Source organism: Leiobunum rupestre, chromosome 10 (assembly GCF_980474605.1).
Source record: "Leiobunum rupestre chromosome 10, qqLeiRupe1.1.hap1, whole genome shotgun sequence".
Lineage (NCBI taxonomy): Eukaryota > Metazoa > Arthropoda > Arachnida > Opiliones > Sclerosomatidae > Leiobunum > Leiobunum rupestre.
In genome coordinates this window covers 35845789-35867646 of record NC_143393.1, presented here as the reverse complement: position 1 = coordinate 35867646, position 21858 = coordinate 35845789, and the positions used below count along the sequence as shown (strand labels likewise).

Here is a 21858-nt window from a genome sequence, read left to right as displayed (position 1 = left end):
AACATAAACACGTGGCTATTTTATTCAGTGACTCGCGCATATTCGGGTACCCGATTACTCGAATAAGCTTTTCTCTAAACTCGTCGAGTATTTGTTTTTCTAACCTCGTTGCTTCAAAGTTCAAAGAGGGGTTTTTACAACTTTTTGGGGGGCAATAAACGGTACCTACAAAGTTGTCGAAACTGTGGTTCATTTAAATTAAAGGAATATTTTTCAGCATTGAAAGTTAGTTTATACTCATTTCAAATTTAATTTCATAATTTCTTGAATAAAACCAGCTTCTAATCAAGTACTCGATCGCCCGACTCGTTAAAAATATTACTCTAGGGTTTGGTTTTAGTTACTCGACGTGAATAAGATAAAGTTTCTCCTTAATCAAGTACTCGATTACTCGACTCGACTTCAATATTGATCGATGAAAACAAATTTGGTACTCGATTGCCTAAAACCACTACTCGCGCAACTCTAGGTTTCATTGATGAGTTCAAACGGTTCATAAAGGGCTTGCAACCACCCTCCTACGAATTGTATCCCGGCCACCTGTTTAAAGACATTATAAGTCGCTAGATGACTTGGGCCTAAGGTGGTGGCTAGAGGTCGGCGGAACAAATAAATTGACCGCAAAAATTTCAATTAATCCTAAAATTAGTATTATTTGTTTTATACGAATAAATTATACGATTGAAACAACGATTTAACATGCAAAATTAATCATTTTTTTAATATTTCTGAATAATTCTCGGTTATGGATAAATATAAACAATCGTATAATTTATTATTCAAACGCCGACCTCTAGTGGTGGCTGATTATTATTATTTAACACTTTGACTCTAACGACAGTGTGAACTCGACGTCGAAAATGGTTGAAATTCCCTAGGAATGAAGAGACTACAGAGAGGGGTAACTTAATCGGGTAGCTTCGGAACCGCCAAAGGGGTACAAAGCGAACCGCGTCGTACCCTTCTCCCAAAATTGGCACAGCCCCCTCGCTTCCGGAAGAAGAAATCTGTTAAATTTAGAAAGTCAAGTAGATGGTAGATTCGTTTATGAATAATTTCTTCGAATGACGTCATCGAACGTCGTCATTCGTGACGACGCGGCGGCTGCTGTAACTCTTTCCTGCCGTACATTGCTCAAATTCCTTTTGTTACGGCGAAGATTCTGTAGAAGCGGGAAGATTGTTACCCAAAAAAATAGGTGGCTAACCTTTAAAAATACGCCGTTCTGGATTCTCATTCACGGTCGGAACTACGAGTCGCTTACTTTCGCAACCCTCGCTCTCGGACTGGGAGGGTTTATATTTTCAGGGGGAGCGTTTGCGCTCTTTGAGGCCCTGGGTCGGGGGTGCCCAAATATGTCATCTTTAGTAAATGCTGATTTAGATCTTTGAAGTGGTGATTTTGACCCTGGAAAAATGGAGATTATGACGATTTAGACCTTTGAAAAATAGATTTAGACCTTGAAAAATGGAGACTATGGCGATTTCGACCCTGGAAAAATGGAGGTTATGGCGATTTCGACTTTTGAAAAATAGATTTCGACCCTGGAAAAATGGAGGTTATGGCGATTTAGAGCTTTGAAAAATGGAAATTTAGACTTTTGAAAGGGCGATTCTGGAAAATTGGAGATTATGATGACTTAGACCTTTGAAAAATAGAGATTTAGGGCCTGTTGCAAAAGGCCTAGCCAAAGTGCTAGCCCATAGAATTTAACATGTGCGATTCTAGCAAAGCAGACTTTTGGAATAATTGTGATTTTGGCGATTTCGACCTTTGAAAAATGGCGATTTTGGCCCTTTAAAAATGGTTATTTAGACCTTCGAAAAATGGCGATTTAGACCCTTGAAAAATGGCGATTTAGACCTTTGAAAAAGGACGATTTAGACCCTTTAAAAATGGTTATTTAGACCTTCGAAAAATGGCCATTCGAGCCGAGATGCAGATCCATTTAAATATGTTAAAATTCCAATTTGTAGCTCTGGTTGTATAAACATAAAATATATAAATCGTGATTAAAATTAAATTATTGATTTGACTGTATAAAGATAATATAATTAAATCGAGATTGAAATTAAATCTATAGCTTTAGCTGTATAAAGATAATATAATTAAAATATATAAATTTTGGGTTAAAATCGTCCTTGAAGAATATGGGCAACCGAAACTAGTTACGCCACTGCACTGTTTAGTTCGAGAATTTAAGATCGAAAGTTGATTTCATTTGGTAAAGCATTCGTTTAATTACGTTAAAGCAAGTATCGGCTCTCTCATTGCCACTTGTATTATGATCAGGCCCTAGTTATTAGAGATGCCAATGTATCTATCTGATTCTTCGAAAAAACGACTTTACTGGAGAGCGTGGTGCCATCTATTAATGGCCGAGGAAGCTAATATTCAAAACAGCGAAACAATATCGTTGTCAGAGAACCATTTATAATAATTATAATTATTCAACTTGTACTCTACTTAGTGGACTTTAATCTAAATTATATATCCCATATAATATATATGGTAAAAAATTAATATAGTTCAAGTTATTGGGAAATTTTCAAACGAGCCAATCAACGCGAAGGGTACTTTAACCTAAATTACATATCCCATATATATTGATAATATTACTATAATTTAAGTTATTTTGAAATTTACAAACGGGCCAGTTAACGCGAAAGGTATTTTTATGTCCCGCCTTTTGGGTTAAAATGTAGCTTAAGCATCTTGTTTTGATTTGGACGCTAGAGACATCTGTTGAAGAAAGAGCTACTTCACGTGGAGCCGACGCTTGCTTTAAATTAATAGTAAAGAGTTGAAACGAGAACTCCAGAATGCTTTGATAGTACTGGCAACTTAGCTTGACTAAACGTCGGAGAAGCACCTCTCTATTGAGAGTGTTAATAAGGGCTATTCTGAAATATTATAAATTTTGGTCTTAAACTATCTGGTGTGTATTTTGACCCATATCTGAGCGTTAATGCGGATAATCTGATATCTGATTTATCACAATTATTTTCTTTGACAATCGGCTGTAAGCGCTAATGCTATAGCAAAAAAAATCCAAAATGTCAGTTATGAAATATTTTATTCAGAAAATTAAAAATGTGTAGTGCACGACAAACAGTAATATATTGCGAGGAGACTTAAACAGCTGTAAACGTTTTCGAAAAATATATTAATTTTGGTAAAAAATATGGAACAGGGTTCGTAAACGACTTGGAAAGTCTGGGAATTAGAAAATGTTTCCAAAAGCTCAGGCAAAAGTCAAGGAATTTGAAAATAGTCTAAAAATGTCAGGGAATTTTAAAATGATTCCAAAAGGTCAGAGAAAAGTCAGGAAATTTGAAAATGATTCAAAAAGGTCAGAGAAAAGTCAGGGAAATTGAAAATGATTCAAAAATTAAGATCAGGCAAAAGTCAAGGAATTTGAAACCGGGAATTTTAAAATGATTCCAAAAGGTCAGAGAAAAGTCAGGGATTTGGAAATTATTCAAAAACTAAGGTCAGGTAAAAGTCAAGGAATTTGAAAATAGTCCAAAAAGTCAGGGAATTTTAAAATGATTCCAAAAGATCAGAGAAAAGTCAGCTAATTTGAAAATGATTCAAAAAGGTCAGAAAAGTCAGGGAATTTGAAAATTATTCAAAAATTAAGGTCAGACAAAAGTCAAGGAATTTGAAAATAGTCCAAAAAGTCAGGGAATTTTAAAATGATTCCAAAAGGTCAGAAAAGTCAGGGAATTTGAAAATTATTCAAAAATTAAGGTCAGGCAAAAGTCAAGGAATTAGAAAATGATTCCAAAAGATCAGAGAAAAGTCAGGGAATTTGAAAATGATTCAAAATTAAGGTCAGGCAAAAGTCAAGGAATTTGCAATAGTCCTAAAAAGTCAGGGAATTTGAAAATGATTCCAAAAGGTCAGAGAAAAGTCAGGGAATTATAAATTTTTTCCAAAAGGTAAGAGAAAAGTCAGGGAATTTGAAAATGATTCAAAAATTAAGGTCAGGCAAAAGTCAGGGAATTAGAAAATGATTCCAAAAGATCAGAGAAAAGTCAGGGAATTTGAAAATGATTCAAAATGAAGGTCAGGCAAAAGTCAAGAAATTCGAAAATAGTCCTAAAAAGTCGGGGAATTTGAAAATGATTCCAAAAGGTCAGAGAAAAGTCAGGGAATTTTAAAATGATTCCAAAAGGTCGGAGAAAAGTCAGGGAATTTGAAAATGATTCAAAAATTAAGGTCAGGCAAAAGTCAAGGAATTTGGAATTAGTCCAAAAAGTCAGGGAATTTGAAAATGATTCAAAATTAAGGTCAGGCAAAAGTCAAGGAATTTGAAAATAGTCCTAAAAGTCAAGGAATTTTAAAATTACCCCAAATAAATTTTTGAAAGATGTATTAAAAATAAATAATAAATATTTTTCAAGACTTTACCTCAAACCATTCATTTATTCTACAAAAATGGTCAAAGTAAACCTGGAAATGTCAGGGAATTTAATTCCGAAAATTTTATACGAACCCTGTTGAAATATTATCGACTTAAATGGCTTTTTTTTAACTTCAATGGCTTTTTTAACTTAAATTTCCCATAGCTTCCGTTAACAACGTAAATATCGAAGCGCAAGAGTAAAATGTCCGAAAATAATCGCGTGTTAAAATATCGAAAAACGTTTTGGGTATTTGAATAAATCGCGCGAAACCAGATAATGTACACCCTACGACGCTCTTGTTGATTATTTAAAAAGCGTAACAATCGTAAAGCTGGCTTCTTAAAAAATGGGCCAGATGAGAGATGCTTTTTTTTCCCTTTCGTTCTTCTTAAAGATGGCTGGTCATAAAACGTTCACCCGCCGCCGTGAAACATTTTTTTGGGTGTCGACCTCTGTCATTACACCCCCTGGCACTCTTTTTAATACGGGCGGGAGTCAGTCGGATCTCGGGGTCGTGAGAAAAACCCTTCCAGCGCGGTCGGATCAGAGCCAGCCGCGATTGAAGCCGAGCCGTTTAGTCGGCGGGTGATCGCGTCGGGCTCGCTACGAAAGCGCGTTGATCCGAGCGAGATGCCCGTTGAAATGGATACCCGCTTCAGTCGAGTCGCTTCTATTTTTATATTAAACTTCTTCGTGGCATCGAGCGAATTTGGAGGCGCCCCTCTCTCCCTCGTGTTCCTCGCCGCCCGTTGATCGAACCCCTTCGCCGCCCGCTCTCGGGGCCTCGTGGCCAGGGCCCCGGGGGCCTCATTCGCCCCTTCTTCTTCTTCTTTCATATCTGGCCACCTTTTTATAAGCACCCCTTCAGTCGGGTTCCTTGCACTCTAGTCAATCCCAGAAATTATCTAATTCGATTATCTGGCATTATCAGAACAGAATAATAATCATGTGGTAATTTGGCATTATCAGAACAGGATAATATTAATGCGATAATTTGGTATTATCAGAACATAATAATAATAATGCGATAATTTGGTATTATCAGAACATAATAATAATAATGCGATAATTTGGTATTATCAGAACAGAATAATAATAATGCGATAATTTGGTATTATCAGAACAGAATAATAATGCGATAATTTGGCATTATCAGAGCAGGATAATATTAATGCGATAATTTGGTATTATCAGAACATAATAATAATAATGCGATAATTTGGTATTATCAGAACAGAATAATAATAATGCGATAATTTGGCGCTATCAGAACAGGGTAATAATTTGACATTATCTGAACAGGATGATGATAGTAATAATGCGATAACATGGCATTATCAGAACCGAATAATAATGAGATAATTTGAGATTATCAGAACAAAATAATAGTGCGATAATTTGGCATTATCCGAACAGAATAATAATAATGCGATACTATCGCACTATCAGAACAGAATAATATTAATGCGATAATTTGGCACCGTCAGAACAGGATAATAATAACGCGATAATTTGGCATTATCAGAAAAATAATAATAATAATGCGATAATTTGGCATTATCAGAAAAAAGAATAATAATAATGCGATAATTTGGCATTATCAGGACAGGGTCATAATTTGGCATTATCAGGTCATAATTCGGCATTATCAGGACAGGGTCATAATTTGGCATTATCAGGACAGGGTCATAATTTGGCATTATCAGGATAGGGTCACATTTTGGCATTATCAGGATAGGGTCATAATGTGACATTATCAGGACAGGGTCATAATGTGACATTATCAGGACAGGGTCATAATGTGACATTATCAGGACAGGGTCATAATGTGGCATTATCAGGACAGGGTCATAATGTGGCATTATCAGGTCAGGGTCATAATGTGGCATTATCAGGTCAGGGTCATAATGTGGCATTATCAGGTCAGGGTCATAATAATGCATTAGCAGGGCAGGGTCACAATTTGGCATTATCAGGGCAGGGTCACAATTTGGCATTATCAGGGCAGGGTCATAATTTGGCATTATCAGGGCAGGGTCATAATTTGGCATTATCAGGACAGGGTCATAATGTGGCATTATCAGGTCAGGGTCATAATGTGGCATTATCAGGTCAGGGTCATAATGTGGCATTATCAGGTCAGGGTCATAATAATGCATTAGCAGGGCAGGGTCACAATTTGGCATTATCAGGGCAGGGTCACAATTTGGCATTATCAGGGCAGGGTCATAATTTGGCATTATCAGGGCAGGGTCATAATTTGGCATTATCAGGACAGGGTCATAATTTGGCATTATCTGGACAGGGTCATATTTTGGCATTATCTGGACAGGGTCATAATTTGACATTATCAGGACAGGGTCATAATTTGGCATAATAATAATTTGGTAGTTTGGCATTAACAGAACGAGAGTCAAATTTCAGGATACCCTTTTAGATGATCAGTTTAATTAATTCGGTTGGCATTATCAGAACTGGATAATTATCAATTGATAGTTTGGGGGTAATAATAATTTGATAATTTGGAATTTTCAGAACAAAACTCTTTTTTTAGCAGACCCTTAGGTTGAAGAAGTTAGTTTGAAGCAGTTATATTGGTAATTAGAGTAACGTGTTCTGAATCGCAATACAAAAATGTCAGTGGAATCTATATTATGGTAACAGCCCAAGACTTTTCTATTTACCTTTTGGGTCATTAAACGCAGTCGAAGCTTCCCGATAAATTTCCGCCAAAAGATGGCATTCGTGGCTTAGGGCAGTGATGGGAAGGAATTCCTCGAAATTCGGCCGGCATTGAATTACAACTTTAACGTATTAGTGTTAACCCACCGTTTGGTGAACAAAACTTTTCAATTACTTTCATTTTTAAAGGGGAACGGTCAAGATTTAACCAGTTAGATAGCCCTATAGCCCATTAAAAACTAAAAGTTATGGCGAAAACCGCATCAAAAAATATTGAGTGGTTAATTTTTAATAAAATAAAGAAATTTATTGAAATCGAAAAGTGCGCGTCCGCCGTGACACCTGGTGAGAAGTCGGTGAGACAGAAAAACAACGTAAAAGCGCGCGCTGCTGAAGACGCGAAAAATATGTTTTGCACGTGCGGCGCGTTCCAGTTATAAGAGACCTTAAGCCTAAGATTTTAAAAGTTAGGATAGTTCGCAAATCGCTCATACGGGGTTAGGGGCGCTGGCAGCAGCCCCTAAGATGGCGGCGAAAATTCAAACACCTGGCGTTATTTTCCGTATCAAAAGCTATTTTTTCAAGACAAAAAAATTACGTGTTAGTATATTGAACGTCTTGTTAATCTTTTGATACGGAAATAAGGCCATATTGGGAAAAGCTTGGCCGTTCCCCTTTAAGTCATTTTGATTTAGTATAGTCTAAACTTACACTTCGTCAATCGCGAGTCCTACATTACCTCAAAATAAATAAATCGCCTGACTTCAAATTTTTAGTCCGTTCAATCGCTTCTGATTCTGAGTTTAGAACACCATATTTAATTAATTTCCCAACACTGACGGTAGCATATAAATTATAGTTATTATAAGGGTAGGCTACGCGAGCTTTATACTCAGTTGCAGGTTAAGAGAGGTACATTTGGGCGGAAAGATACTACCACGAATTTCCGGTAAATCGGCGACTGGAATTTAGAATTCGACGTGTTTACGGCGGTTGAATTTCTAAGTATACCGGCGCGCGTTATATAATTTTGGAATAGTGATAATTAACTAACACAGATGAGATTTGAAAACAGTTTTAATAATTCATTTTTAGTACTACAAGTGAGGCATACTTAAACAATTCCGTTTAGCGAGTCCAGGTTAAGTATAGAACGGGTAATGCCGATCTTACCACGTGCGATTTGATGATTGTGAAGGAGCATAATACTAAAAATACGCTATATTTAAGCTTAAAAATAGTAATCTACATAAAATATTTATTGATCACTTTGAAATTTACGTAATAGAAATTTGTAAAATGGAAATTCCCGCGGCCGATTTACCGGAAATTCGTCCAAATGTACTAGATATTTTGCCTTTCTTAACCTGCAACTGAGTATAGCCTATTTTACTTTGGAGACCCATATTTCAATCTTAAGGGGCCCTGAAGGAGCCACCTGAAGTTAATTTGTAGGGCCCCAAATTCAAATATTTTTTATTATTTTTGTTTGTCATTGATGTTAGAGGGCCAAGTCTTCACGCGACTTATACAAATATATCATAAAATAACAATAACAAATCTAAATGTAAATATATTAAGTGATTAGTAAAAAAAACAAAATTATTTAAAACAAGTAAAACAATTTTTTTGTTAAAAGACTAACAGAGCAAAATCTTTTGACCGCCGAATATGTATTTAAATCTTTTATAGTATTGTACATTTGATTCAACATTTTAACTCCCGTATAAAAAATTGAGTTTATTTTTTTGTTGTGTTACATAAGGGCGGAGTTATTTGTAAACGTTTGAAAAAATATATTCCTAATGCGTTAAAATTTAAAGTAAAATGATTAAATTGGCGATTATCAAATTAAAAACTAACGTCTAAAATAGCGATAAATAAAATATACTAAAAACCACTTTTTGTACAAAAAATAAGTTTCATTTAAAAGCTAGACGACTAGCTTCATCGGATCTATTCGAATGTACAAGTGCCGTAATTTTTAATTTCATAACGTCTAAAAGCCATTAAAATAACTAAGTCGGTGTGGTTGACGCTTGCTGAAAATGATAAGGTGTGTGCCTTAAAAGCGGCTGGAATTTTTGGGATATTTCGGTCTCTTTTTCAAGTAGGTTTCCCTTTCCGTCGACTGCTGCTACGCGGGGATCCGGAAAAATATGTTTCGGTGGTCCTTTAGAGAAACTGCATCTGTTATCAATTTGCCACGCGGGCGGCTTATAAAACCCCTCCAGCCCGCGAATAGCGAGAGAGTGAAAATATTTGGGATATCACCCCGCTGCAAAGAGCCAGCGAGAGATGCTAGAAAATTATTAATGTTGTTGAGAAACGGAGGTACCCCTTCTCGCGAAGGGGTGTTTAGTGGGGTTCCAAATATTCGGCGAAATTGGTAATCGACCTGATATTTTTATACGGGAATAATTTACCCGTTTTTAGGGTGAGAAAAAAATCAACGATGAGTATTTTAAGGTATTGTTCTCTATTCGGCTTCAAATATTGGGAATGGGTTGGTTTTCGTATCCGGGTTAAACCGCTTTTAAAAATCGTGTGAAATAACGGGGTAGAAGTTTTTTTTAACTCGAATCGTGCTCGTGTTATACGGTAATTTATTTATGTGTATTATATATTATTCATATACAGGATGAAAAGTCCTGTATGGTTATCGAAGTATGCGAAATTAAGGTTAAAAATGATTTTGTATTTATTTTAAAAGCACTGGATTTGTTTTATTAAAATCGGTCGAAAAATATACACAAATTTATCGACCAATTCTACAAAGTTCGTAGGAAAAAATCGACAAATGCGCAAAAGTCTCGAAGTTATCCACAGATCTCCCTAAATTTTCATAAAAAAGATTTCTACAGCTCAGGTAATTTGAAAGAAGGCCTACAAAGTCAGGGAATTTGAAAGAAGGCCTACAAAGTCAGGGAATTTGAAAGAAGGCCTACAAAGTCGGGGAATTTGAAAGAAGGCCCACAAAGTCAGGGAATTTGAAAGAAGGCCTGCAAAGTCAGGGAATTTGAAAGAAGGCCTGCAAAGTCAGGGAAATATCATGGAATTTGAAAGTGCCTACAAAGTCAGGGTTTTATCATGGAATTTGAACGTAGGCCTACAAAGTCAGGGAATTTGAAAGAAGGCCTGCAAAGTCAGGGAATTTGAAAGAAGGCCTGCAAATTTAGGGAAATATCATGGAATTTGAAAGTGCCTACAAAGTCAGGGTTTTATCATGGAATTTGAACGTAGGCCTACAAAGTCAGGGAATTTGAAAGAAGGCCTACAAAGTCAGGGAATTTGAAAGAAGGCCTGCAAAGTCAGGGAAATATCATGGAATTTGAAAGTGCCTACAAAGTCAGGGTTTTATCATGGAATTTGAACGTAGGCCTACAAAGTCGGGGAATTTGAAAGAAGGCCTACAAAGTCGGGGAATTTGAAAGAAGGCCTGCAAAGTCAGGGAATTTGAAAGAAGGCCTGCAAAGTCAGGGAATTTGAAAGAAGGCCTGCAAAGTCAGGGAATTTGAAAGAAGGCCTACAAAGTCAGGGAATTTGAAAGGCCTACAAAGTCAAGGAATTTGAAAGAAGGCCTACAAAGTCAGAAATATCAAGGAATTTGAAAGAGTGACTACAAAGTCAGGGAATTTGAAAGTGCCTACAAAGTCAGGGTTTTATCATGGAATTTGAAAGAAGGCCTACAAAGTCGGGGAATTTGAAAGAAGGCCTACAAAGTCGGGGAATTTGAAAGAAGGCCTACAAAGTCGGGGAATTTGAAAGAAGGCCTACAAAGTCGGGGAATTTGAAAGAAGGCCTACAAAGTCGGGGAATTTGAAAGAAGGCCTACAAAGTCGGGGAATTTGAAAGAAGGCCTGCAAAGTCGGGGAATTTGAAAGAAGGCCTGCAAAGTCAGGGAATTTGAAAGAAGGCCTACAAAGTCAGGGAATTTGAAAGAAGGCCTGCAAAGTCAGGGAATTTGAAAGAAGGCCTACAAAGTCAGGGAATTTGAAAGGCCTACAAAGTCAAGGAATTTGAAAGAAGGCCTACAAAGTCAGAAATATCAAGGAATTTGAAAGAGTGACTACAAAGTCAGGGAATTTGAAAGTTCCTACAAAGTCAGGGAATTTGAAAGTTCCTACAAAGTCAGGGAATTTGAAAGTTCCTACAAAGTCAGGGAATTTGAAAGTTCCTACAAAGTCAGGGAATTTGAAAGTTCCTACAATGTCAGGGAATTTGAAAGTTCCTACAATGTCAGGGAATTTGAAAGTTCCTACAATGTCAGGGAATTTGAAAGTTCCTACAAAGTCAGGGAATTTGAAAGTTCCTACAAAGTCAGGGAATTTGAAAGTTCCTACAAAGTCAGGGAATTTGAAAGTTCCTACAAAGTCAGGGAATTTGAAAGTTCCTACAAAGTCAGGGAATTTGAAAGTTCCTACAAAGTCAGGGAATTTGAAAGTTCCTACAAAGTCAGGGAATTTGAAAGTGCCTACAAAGTCAGGGAATTTGAAAGTGCCTACAAAGTCAGGGAATTTGAAAGTGCCTACAAAGTCAGGGAATTTGAAAGTGCCTACAAAGTCAGGGAATTTGAAAGTGCCTACAAAGTCAGGATAATATCAGGGAATTTGAAAGAATGCCAACAAAGTCAGGATAATATCAGGGAATTTGAAAGAATGCCAACAAAGTCACGGTAATATCAGGGAATTTGAAAGAATGCCAACAAAATCAGGGTAATATCAGGGAATTTGAAAGAATGCCAACAAAATCAGGGTAATATCAGGGAATTTGAACGTGGGCTTCAAAGTCATGGAAATATTAGGGAAGTTTAAGAATTTAAGAAAAGTCTTGGAACTTAAACTATAACCTTTTTTTAAATTAAAATTAAAAAAGTACCGAAATCTGATAAAATGCAAAGTTCCAAACTGAGAAATTTTGGCCTTAAAGAGTGTCATTAAAATAACAAAACTGGTCAGGGAAAACAGTTAATTTGAAACTAAATTTTTTGTAACAACCCTGATTTTTATAATAAATGAGTTTTTGTAAAATACCCAAAATCCACCAAAAATTCAGTGCTAAAGTTCATTGTGTCTTGTATTGATGTGTTCGCAATTCGAGATATGCGGCCTTTGGTATAAATTCAAAATAAGAATGCTAGTGTTTTTTACTATAATTTCATTATTAAGTTATTGTCATAAATCTTGACCAGGAATCCATACCTCTACTTGGAATGCTTATCGCGGTAGATTTTCCTCTCGATGTGGCTGACGGTTTTTTTGACGTCACTATGTTATCTTAACAAACAACAATGTGAGAGGGGAGCGCGCGCAGAGGGGATTTTATTTTATCGTAGGCGGGGCCAAAGCCGTCAGAGTGATCTTACCATACGCGCAGTGTTACCTAAATGTCACTTTTTTAGAAAAAGTGACAAATATGGCAAAAAGTGACAAAGGGTGACAAATAATCAGTAAATACATTTAAATAATTAAAATAAATTAAAATAATATTTTTCAGATATGTAACATCACTTACATGTGAGATAATGTTTCAGTTTTTCACAAAAGAACCATTAAAAACACTTTTAAGATATATAGCAGACAAATTCAAGCTCAAGAAAAATCGTTGAAAAATAGCCAAAAGAAATAACTAGATTGGGCTATTATTGAGTTTCTAGCCCAAAACCTGGCAACTTATCCCGTATATTTGTCTAAAATAGCACAAATATATTTTTCTTTGGTATGATTTTTTTAATTAAAATGTATTATTTGCCACTATTTGGTATATTAGCCAGTAAAAGTATTATTCGACATGTCGATATTTTCCACTTTTTGCCACAATATTTGACACCTGACATTTACCACTTCGGAACACTGCATACGCGATACGCCAGGATAAGTATTCCGAGTAGAGGTATGGATTCCTGTCTTGTACTTCTTTTTACTGCTTTTAGACCAGCTGCATTTTGACAAAACATTTTTTTTCCCTTAACCAAATCAAAATCAGCTCAATATCTCATTGGTTCCTTAAGACTGACGGGTTCCGACGCGACTGTAGGTTGTAGCCTGTAGCTAGAGGTCGGCGTTTGAATAAGAAATTATACGATTGCTTATATTTATCCATAACCGAGAATTATTCAGAAATATTCGAAGAATATGATTAATTTTGCGTGTTAAATCGTTGTTTATTCGTATAATTTATTCGTATAAAACAAATAATACTAATTTTAATAATTAAATGAAATTTTTGCGGTTAATTTATTTGTTCCGCCGACCGCTACCTGTAGCACACGCCAAACTATAAATAAATTCATTCTTGATTCTCTCTCAGGTAGTGTGGAAATAATACGCGTATCCCGAAGGGTTTTTTGTCAACTTGTCTGAAGATATTTTTAGCTGAAACTGTACTAGACTGTCTATTCGATCTTCGAGGCATTTTTAGGTAGGCCAATTACATCCTTTCGGTAGACCTCTTTCTTTGAGCAATTCGCGAACCACTCTACGAATTCCTTCTCGACGTGGATGGTTCGATCTTGCACTCTTCTCTGGGGGGTAAAGATAGATATATATTTCTGTGTTATTTATTTCAAAGTTTGTCCTTTGAAATTATGTTGATCCAATTTCACGGTGCAGTATTTCAACTTTATATCCTTAATCTAATAGCTCTCCCCAATTTCCTCGGGGGCATTTTACACGGATCACGAGTCCTGAAACGTAGAAGGTTATTTTTTCGCCTCTTTTCTAGCAACCGTTTGTAGCAACTTTGCTCAGTATACAATCCTGGTAAAATTATCGTTATTTTAAAGTGAATTCCAATGGTACATTTTTAAGTATCAGACGTTCGAAAGCTAACTTCTAAGTTTGGGACCTCGCAACAGCATCCAAATATGTCTTTTTCAAAACGAAAAATGCCGTTTCATTTAAAATATCTAACTTTTCGCGGAAATCTTCTTAGTGTCATTGCTTAGTGCAATTACAATTTGTATTAGAAAACCAAGCCCCGAAAATTGGATGGGAATGGATAATTTCTCTACGGGAATAATCGGGAATGGATTTTAACCCTCATCGCAACACTTTGAATCAAGAATGGGAATGGTTGGGAATGAGAGGTATTATGTCAAATGAAATGGAAATGAGAGGTGTTATGTCAAATGAAATGGAAATGTTTGGGAATGAGAGGTGTTATGTCAAATGAAATGACCATGGTTGAGAATGAGAGATATTATAACAAATGAAATGGAAATGGTTGGGAATTAGAGGTATTATGTCAAATGAAATGGAAATGGTTGGGAATGAGAGGTATTATGTCAAATGAAATGGAAATGGTTGGGAATGAGAGGTATTATGTCAAATGAAATGGGAATTAGAGGTATTATGTCAAATGAAATGGGAATGAGAGGTATTATGTCAAATGAAATGGAAATGGTTGGGAATGAGAGGTGTTATGTCAAATGAAATGGGAATGAGAGGTATTATGTCAAATGAAGTGAAATTTTTTGGGAATGAGAGGTGTTATGTCAAATGAAATGGGAATGAAAGGTATTTTTTTCCAATGAAATGGGAATGAGAGGTATTATGTCAAATGAAATGGGAATGAGAGGTATTATGTCAAATGAAATGGGAATGAAAGGTATTTTTTTCCAATGAAATGGGAATGAGAGGTATTATGTCAAATGAAATGGGAATGAGAGGTATTATGTCAAATGAAATGGGAATGAGAGGTATTATGTCGAATGAAATGGAAATGGTTGGGAATGAGAGGTATTATGTCAAATGAAATGGGAATGAGAGGTATTATTTCAAATGAAATGGAAATGGTTGGGAATGAGAGGTATAATGTCAAATGAAATGGAAATGGTTGGGAATGAGAGGTATTATGTCAAATGAAATGGAAATGAGAGGTATTATGTCAAATGAAATGGAAATGGTTGGGAATGAGAGGTATTATGTCAAATGAAATGGAAATGGTTGGGAATGAGAGGTATAATGTCAAATGAAATGGAAATGGTTGGGAATGAGAGGTATTATGTCAAATGAAATGGGAATGAGAGGTATTATGTCAAATGAAATGGAAATGGTTGGGAATGAGAGGTATTATGTCAAATGAAATGGAAATGGTTGGGAATGAGAGGTATTATGTCAAATGAAATGGGAATGAGAGGTATTATTTCAAATGAAATGGAAATGGTTGGGAATGAGAGGTATGTCAAATGAAATGGGAATGAGAGGTATGGGAATGAGAGGTATTATGTCAAATGAAATGGGAATGGTTGGGAATGAGAGGTATTATGTCAAATGAAATGGAAATGGTTGGGAATGAGAGGTATTATGTCAAATGAAATGGGAATGAGAGGTATTATTTCAAATGAAATGGAAATGGTTGGGAATGAGAGGTATGTCAAATGAAATGGGAATGAGAGGTATGGGAATGAGAGGTATTATGTCAAATGAAATGGGAATGAGAGGTATTATGTCAAATGAAATGGGAATGGTTGGGAATGAGAGGTATTAAGTCAAATGAAATGGGAATGGTAGGTTATGAGAAATGTTATGTCAAATGAAATGGGAATGTTAGGAAATGAGAAATGCTATGTCAAATGAAATGGGAATGTTAGGTAATGAGAAATGCTATGTCAAATGAAATGGGAATGTTAGGTAATGAGAAATGCTATGTCAAATTAAATGGGAATGGTTGGAAGACAAATATTTGAAGGTAATGCCGCTGAATACCAAAATGTGAACAATTATCGGCTTACGCCACGATATGGGTTTGTCAGAAAGGAAATAATGAGGCGTTAGTACCGTAGCTAGTATAGTAATGTACTCTGTCTGATCGCTCGTAACGTCCCCTACTAGATAATGACCGGAATAGGAAGGGGGTATTTCCCCACCAAGTAAACCGCCTTCTATATTGTTTCAGTTGTAGGAAACCGAAGGGGCTCTATAACGTATGGTCTTTGTCGTGAAACGGGGGAAAGTGGCTCGCTTTAAAGAATTAGTGTGATAAATGGGTGGCGGCGACCCGACCCTTCCCCCAAATAGCCCCGAGTCGCATTCATCGGGCCCGCAAATAATGACCGGCACACTTCCTGTTGCTCTCCGGCGAGTCGAGGGGGAGCCACTGTCGCCGCCTCTTGAAAAGATTATTGTTTTGTTTCGCAGTCACTCGAGAGATGGCGACGCTGATTCTTTTAATTTACGCGTTCGCGCGCGATTTCTTTGTTTCGAGAGAGACGCTAAGCCTCGGTTCGCTACTTCCGGTGGACGCGAAATTTTGATATTGCTCTAATTAATAGCTCTCTCACCGAGGAGAAATATACGGTTATTTTTGAAGAGTGCTGGAATGTAGTGACGCTTTATTAAGGGGGGTGGGGGTGCGGAATTGAGGTCGCGGCAGGGGGCTGGTGTCGGGTTTCCCAGTGCCGTCATCTGGTGTTACATTCCGTACCAGTGCCTCGTCCACGAATTCACTCTGAAGTCAAATTTAAATCGAGGATGAATTGCCACCCCCCCCCCCCCTTTATGATATTTTGACGCGTAGAAATCTGAATGTAGTAAGGGTAAAAAAATATACTTTATTTCGAGGTTCCATTTTTGACGTACAGAAGGCGTTAGTGTCTCTGCACGGTGGACTTGAGGTAAATGTTAAACGCAAGGTCACCGTGTAATTTGGCAGATTGAGAGATGGCTAACGTTGGTGGTATATTCAGAATTATATAAGTTTATATTAGGAGATAAATCCTCATCTACCTGTATAATGTTTGCTAGTCCACAGAGCTCCCAGCGATCCTGTAATTCCTATATTTTCCTATAATTCTGAAATGGTCCTATAAAATCCTTTAATTACATTTTTATCCTGTGATTCCTATATTTTCCTATAATTCTGAAATGGTCCTATAAAATCCTACAATTACATTTTTACCTTTTCAGCGTTGTTTAAGGTAGAGTAAATTTCCCCAAATGTTGTTGGTCTTTTTTACCTTTTCGGCGTTGTTTAAGGTAGAGTAAATTTCCCCAAATGTTGTTGGTCTTTTTTACCTTTTCGGCGTTGTTTAAGGTAGAGTAAATTTCCCCAAATGTTGTTGGTCTTTTTTACCTTTTCGGCGTTGTTTAAGCTAGGAGCAACAAACACAAGGAGAACGCAGCTAGCCTTTAAACACGCCAACGAAGGGTTGTGTACGAATTTCATTGGACGAGCGTCACGAACCTTTACGATGAACGTTTTACGGGCGGGGGGAAGACAATTTCCGAATTTTCCCCTTCCGACGGCAACAGGCGCTAAAGCGTCTAGCCAATGAAAATTGTACACAAGAAAATCCACGACTTTTGACGGGTTGCGTTCTCCTTGTGTGGGGTGCTGTGTTTGTTGCTCCTAGGTTTAAGGTAGAGTAATACTGGTGTAGAGTTATAACAGAACACAGAACTTTAGTAGAGATTATAAATCGAGTTACGCCACGTCATAGAAAGATAAGTTATTTATTTTCATGACGAGATTGATTTGAAGAATTTGTGTTCAAAGGGGTTTTCCCCCGAGATCTTCGGTTTCCCCTTTTTATAAAAACTTGAGGTTAACGGTAATAGTGAGTATAGGGAGCTGTTGGCTTGCGTGGCATGAAGGGCTTGCCTCCTACGCGTTGTAACCCGGCCACCTGAAATAATGGCTTTAGAAGTTGCTAGATGAGTTGGACAGGATTGCCACAGTATCTGGAATTCCTGGAAAAGTCAGGGAATTTGTATATGGGTCTAAAAGTCAAGGAATTTTAAAAATTAATCTATAAATCAGGGAATTTGATTATGGGTCTAAATGTCAGGGAATTTTTATATGGGTCTAAAGTCAAGAAATTTTAAAAATTATCGAAGGGAATTTGAATATCGGTCTAATAGTTAGGGAAAAGTCGGGGAATTTTAAAATTTAATCTCGGGTAATTTGAATATGGGTCTAATAGTTAGGGAAAAGTCAGGGAATTTTAAAAATTAATCTCGGGTAATTTGAATATGAATCTAATAGTAAGGGAAAAGTCAGGGAATTTGAATATGGGTCTAAAAGACAGGGAATTTTAAAAATTAATCTAAAAATCAGGGAAATGTCAGGTAATGTGTAAAAATTTTATAAAATTTTTACACAAAATAATTGAATTTCAATCTGAAAAACTGTGTCAACCCTGCTTTGGTATTAGCCTAGCTGATTATTACTATTAATTATTGTTCGCAAACCTCCAAATATTAGTGCTATCTCGAACATACCCCTGCGATTTCTGCGAAGGAACAACTATTTCTTGGCTTTATTTATTTAGATGGAAGAGTCAGTTCGGAAAATATCTTTGCTTGACTGCGTGACGTCAGTGAATCGGGGGGGGGGGTTGAGCAGGGGGACTGTCTTCGGAGTGTCTTTGCTGCCTTCCCGCGAATTTAACTTTGTCACTGTCGCGAATGTCGGACCGTTGCCAACGCGAATATTTTCCTTGGAAATATTTTAATTAGGTAACTAGGAAAGTTTTCATATTTTTATGCATTCTTTCAAATCAATCAATCAAAATAGGTTTTTGGGAACGGAGAGCTTTGAAATTTACTTGCGTGGTGTTGCCAGATGACAAAATTATTGTCATGCCTAGGGTTTTATTCTGATTTAAATTGTCAGTAATATGTAATAAATAATTGATTTAAGTTTAACTCTGATTTAAATCAAGCGACGTTTCGGAGAATCATTGATTTAAATCCAGTGACTTTTCGGATAACCATTTATTTTAATCCAGTGACTTTTCAGAGAATCATTGATTTATAGCAAGTGACTTTTCAGAGAATCATTGATTTAAATCCAGTGACATTCCAGAGAATCATTGATTTAAATCCAGTGACATTCCAGAGAATCATTAATTTATAGAAAGTGACTTTTCAGAGAATCATTGATTTAAATCCAGTGACATTCCAGAGAATCATTGATTTAAATCCAGTGACATTCCAGAGAATCCTTGATTTAAATCCAGTGACATTCCAGAGAATCATTGATTTAAATCCAGTCACTTTTCAGAGAATCATTGATTTAAATCCATGACTTTTCAGAGAATCATTGATTTAAATCCATGACTTTTCAGAGAATCATTGATTTAAATCCCTGACTTTTCAGAGAATCATTGATTTAAATCCCTGACTTTTCAGAGAATCATTGATTTAAATCCATGACTTTTCAGAGAATCATTGATTTAAATCCATGACTTTTCAGAGAATCATTGATTTAAATCCCTGACTTTTCAGAGAATCATTGATTTAAATCCAGTGACTTTCAGAGAATCATTGATTTAAAACCAGTGACTTCTCAGATAATCATTGATTTAAATCAAGTATTTTTTTGAAAATCATATCAATATTATATATTACCGATATTTTGAAAAGTATGCATCAATTAGAGCCTTTAATTGTTTGAAAATCCATATCAATTCAATAAAATAAATTAATTTAAACTAAAAACGATTAATTTGATGTTGACTTTTAAAATGCAGAAATCAAAAGTGGTCGACCACAGGATCCAATTTAACGTTTCACACCCTGTCTTTTATCCATAGCCGCCAAAATTGGCAAAAATCTTTTATAAATGGTCTATTTTATTCGGAGGGGTGCTCGTGGTTCCTTCAACGCCTCGATGCCGCCCTGTAATTCCGCCGAAAGAGAAAGTGGGTCGGGTCACGGGGTCAATTCGGGACTCTTGATTTATTTTCATAGACGAACCATTTTTCCCTTAATAACACCTCCAAACATCAGGAAATGTTTTTCCTGAACTGTTATTTCCAAAACCTTTTTATATGTATTATATTATATAATATAATATTATATAATATATTACTTGAGATGCACCGCTATATCGGCCTATTTTTCTAATATTGGTATCGGCTATAGGATATATTCCTATACCAAGTCATTCTAGTATATACTTTTGTTATTATTAACATGGTTAGCTACTAGTATATTTTGTGATAAATTGGTTAAATAGTTTCTTTTTTTTAAGTGAAAATCAGATTTATTTCACTAAATATAGATTTTGTTTTAAATGCATAAAGTTGGTAAATTAAATGGCATGTATAGTCTTATATAATCCTATAATTTTGAAAAAATCGTCTTATATAATCCTATAATTTTGAAAAAATCGTCTTATAATCCTATCATTTTGAAAAAAATCGTCTTATATAATCCTATAATTTTGAAAAAAATCGTCTTATATAATCCTATAATTTTGAAAAAATCGTCTTATATAATCCTATAATTTTGAAAAAATTGTCTTATATAATCCTATAATTTTGAAAAAATCGTCTTATATAATCCTATAATTTTGAAAAAATCGTCTTATATAATCCTATAATTTTGAAAAAATCGTCTTATATAATCCTATAATTTTGAAAAAATCGTCTTATATAATCCTATAATTTTGAAAAAATCGTCTTATAAAATCCCATAATTTGGAAACAATCGTCTTATAAAATCCCATAATTTGGAAACAATAGTCATATAAATCCTATAATTTTGAAACAATATTCCTATAAATCCTATAATTTTGAAACAATAGTCCTTTAAATACTATAATTTTGAAACAATATTCCTTTAAATCCCATAATTTTGAAACAATAGTCTTATAAATCCTATAATTTTGAAACAATAGTCCTAAAAAATCCTATACTTTTAGAAATATAATCCTATTGTTCCTATAAACAAATTGGAGATTTCGTGTTCAAAATTCGCTAATAATCGTTTCTTCTCATTGACCTTGAAATTTTTAAGTTTTTATCGCAAAGGATGTGTTTTAAAACTAATTTTAGCAATGTGTTTGTTTCGCAGGCTGACGAAGTGGGGGAAGAAGCCTTGGTCATGGAAGACTTCATCAAGTCCACGACACCCGAGACGGGGTTCAAAGGTCAGAATATTCCCACCTAATTGCTTTATCCGATCAAATTAACCGATAAATAGCAACGTGATCATTTAAGGACTAAATGTGTCTTGGAAATCGTGCCTATTTTGACGTACAATATTTCGGACACGCCTAGAAACTCCATATTTAAGAAGTCCAACACCTGCGTTGAGTTTTTTTATTTTCCGTAGAACAGCAGGTGGTCTGTGTCTGAGAAGGGGTTCAACGCGTACGTTTCAACCAATCAGCCGTGTTCAATTAATTAATATGGCATCATTTCGTCGCGATCCGATTTAGCTATAGTTCACGTATTTTTACACCCGTTATTTTAATTACTTTTCAACAAGAAACTATAAATTTAAACGTGAATTTAGATTCGACATCTTGCGAAGTGGGTAAATAGTGTAAATATGGGAAATCCGGGTAAATAGTGTAAATATGGTAAATCCGGGTAAATAGTGTAAATATGGTAAATCCGGGTAAATATGGGAAAACCGGGTTATTCAGACATTAAATATGATGAGGAACATCTTTCTAATTGGAACGAAGTTTCTAAATCTAACGGTTCTCGAGATAATTTTTCAATGACCTTGAAGAAACGGTTCAAGGTCATCAATGTTATCATTTTTAATTGTCCCCCAACACGTGTTAAGTGCTACAAAAATTTGGTATTAGTACAGGAAACGATTTTGATGTTATCACCATGGATCGTTTTTAAATTGGACACCCTTTTTAATTTTATATATCTATTGAAAATCTGTACAAAAAATAAAAAATTGGCAAATATCGGCAAAATTTTTAATCGATATTGTGATAAACAATGAACATTCATGAACTTAAACAAAAAATTTAACTTAATCTACCTAAATTCATAACTAAAAGTCAAATTAAT

The 21858-nt window shown here is 35.6% G+C and overlaps 1 protein-coding gene across 2 annotated transcripts in view; it reads left to right on the top strand.

Moving 5' to 3' along the window:
- Positions 1 to 21858, top strand: part of LOC149925533 (ubiquitin carboxyl-terminal hydrolase 48-like) — a 100195-nt gene that overhangs the window by 69411 nt on the left and 8926 nt on the right. For both annotated transcript variants that reach the window (XM_090160525.1, XM_090160526.1), the window contains exon 21: positions 20897 to 20972. In XM_090160525.1, coding sequence (XP_090016651.1) covers positions 20897 to 20972 — 76 coding nt within the window. The remainder of the gene's footprint in view (positions 1 to 20896; positions 20973 to 21858) is intronic.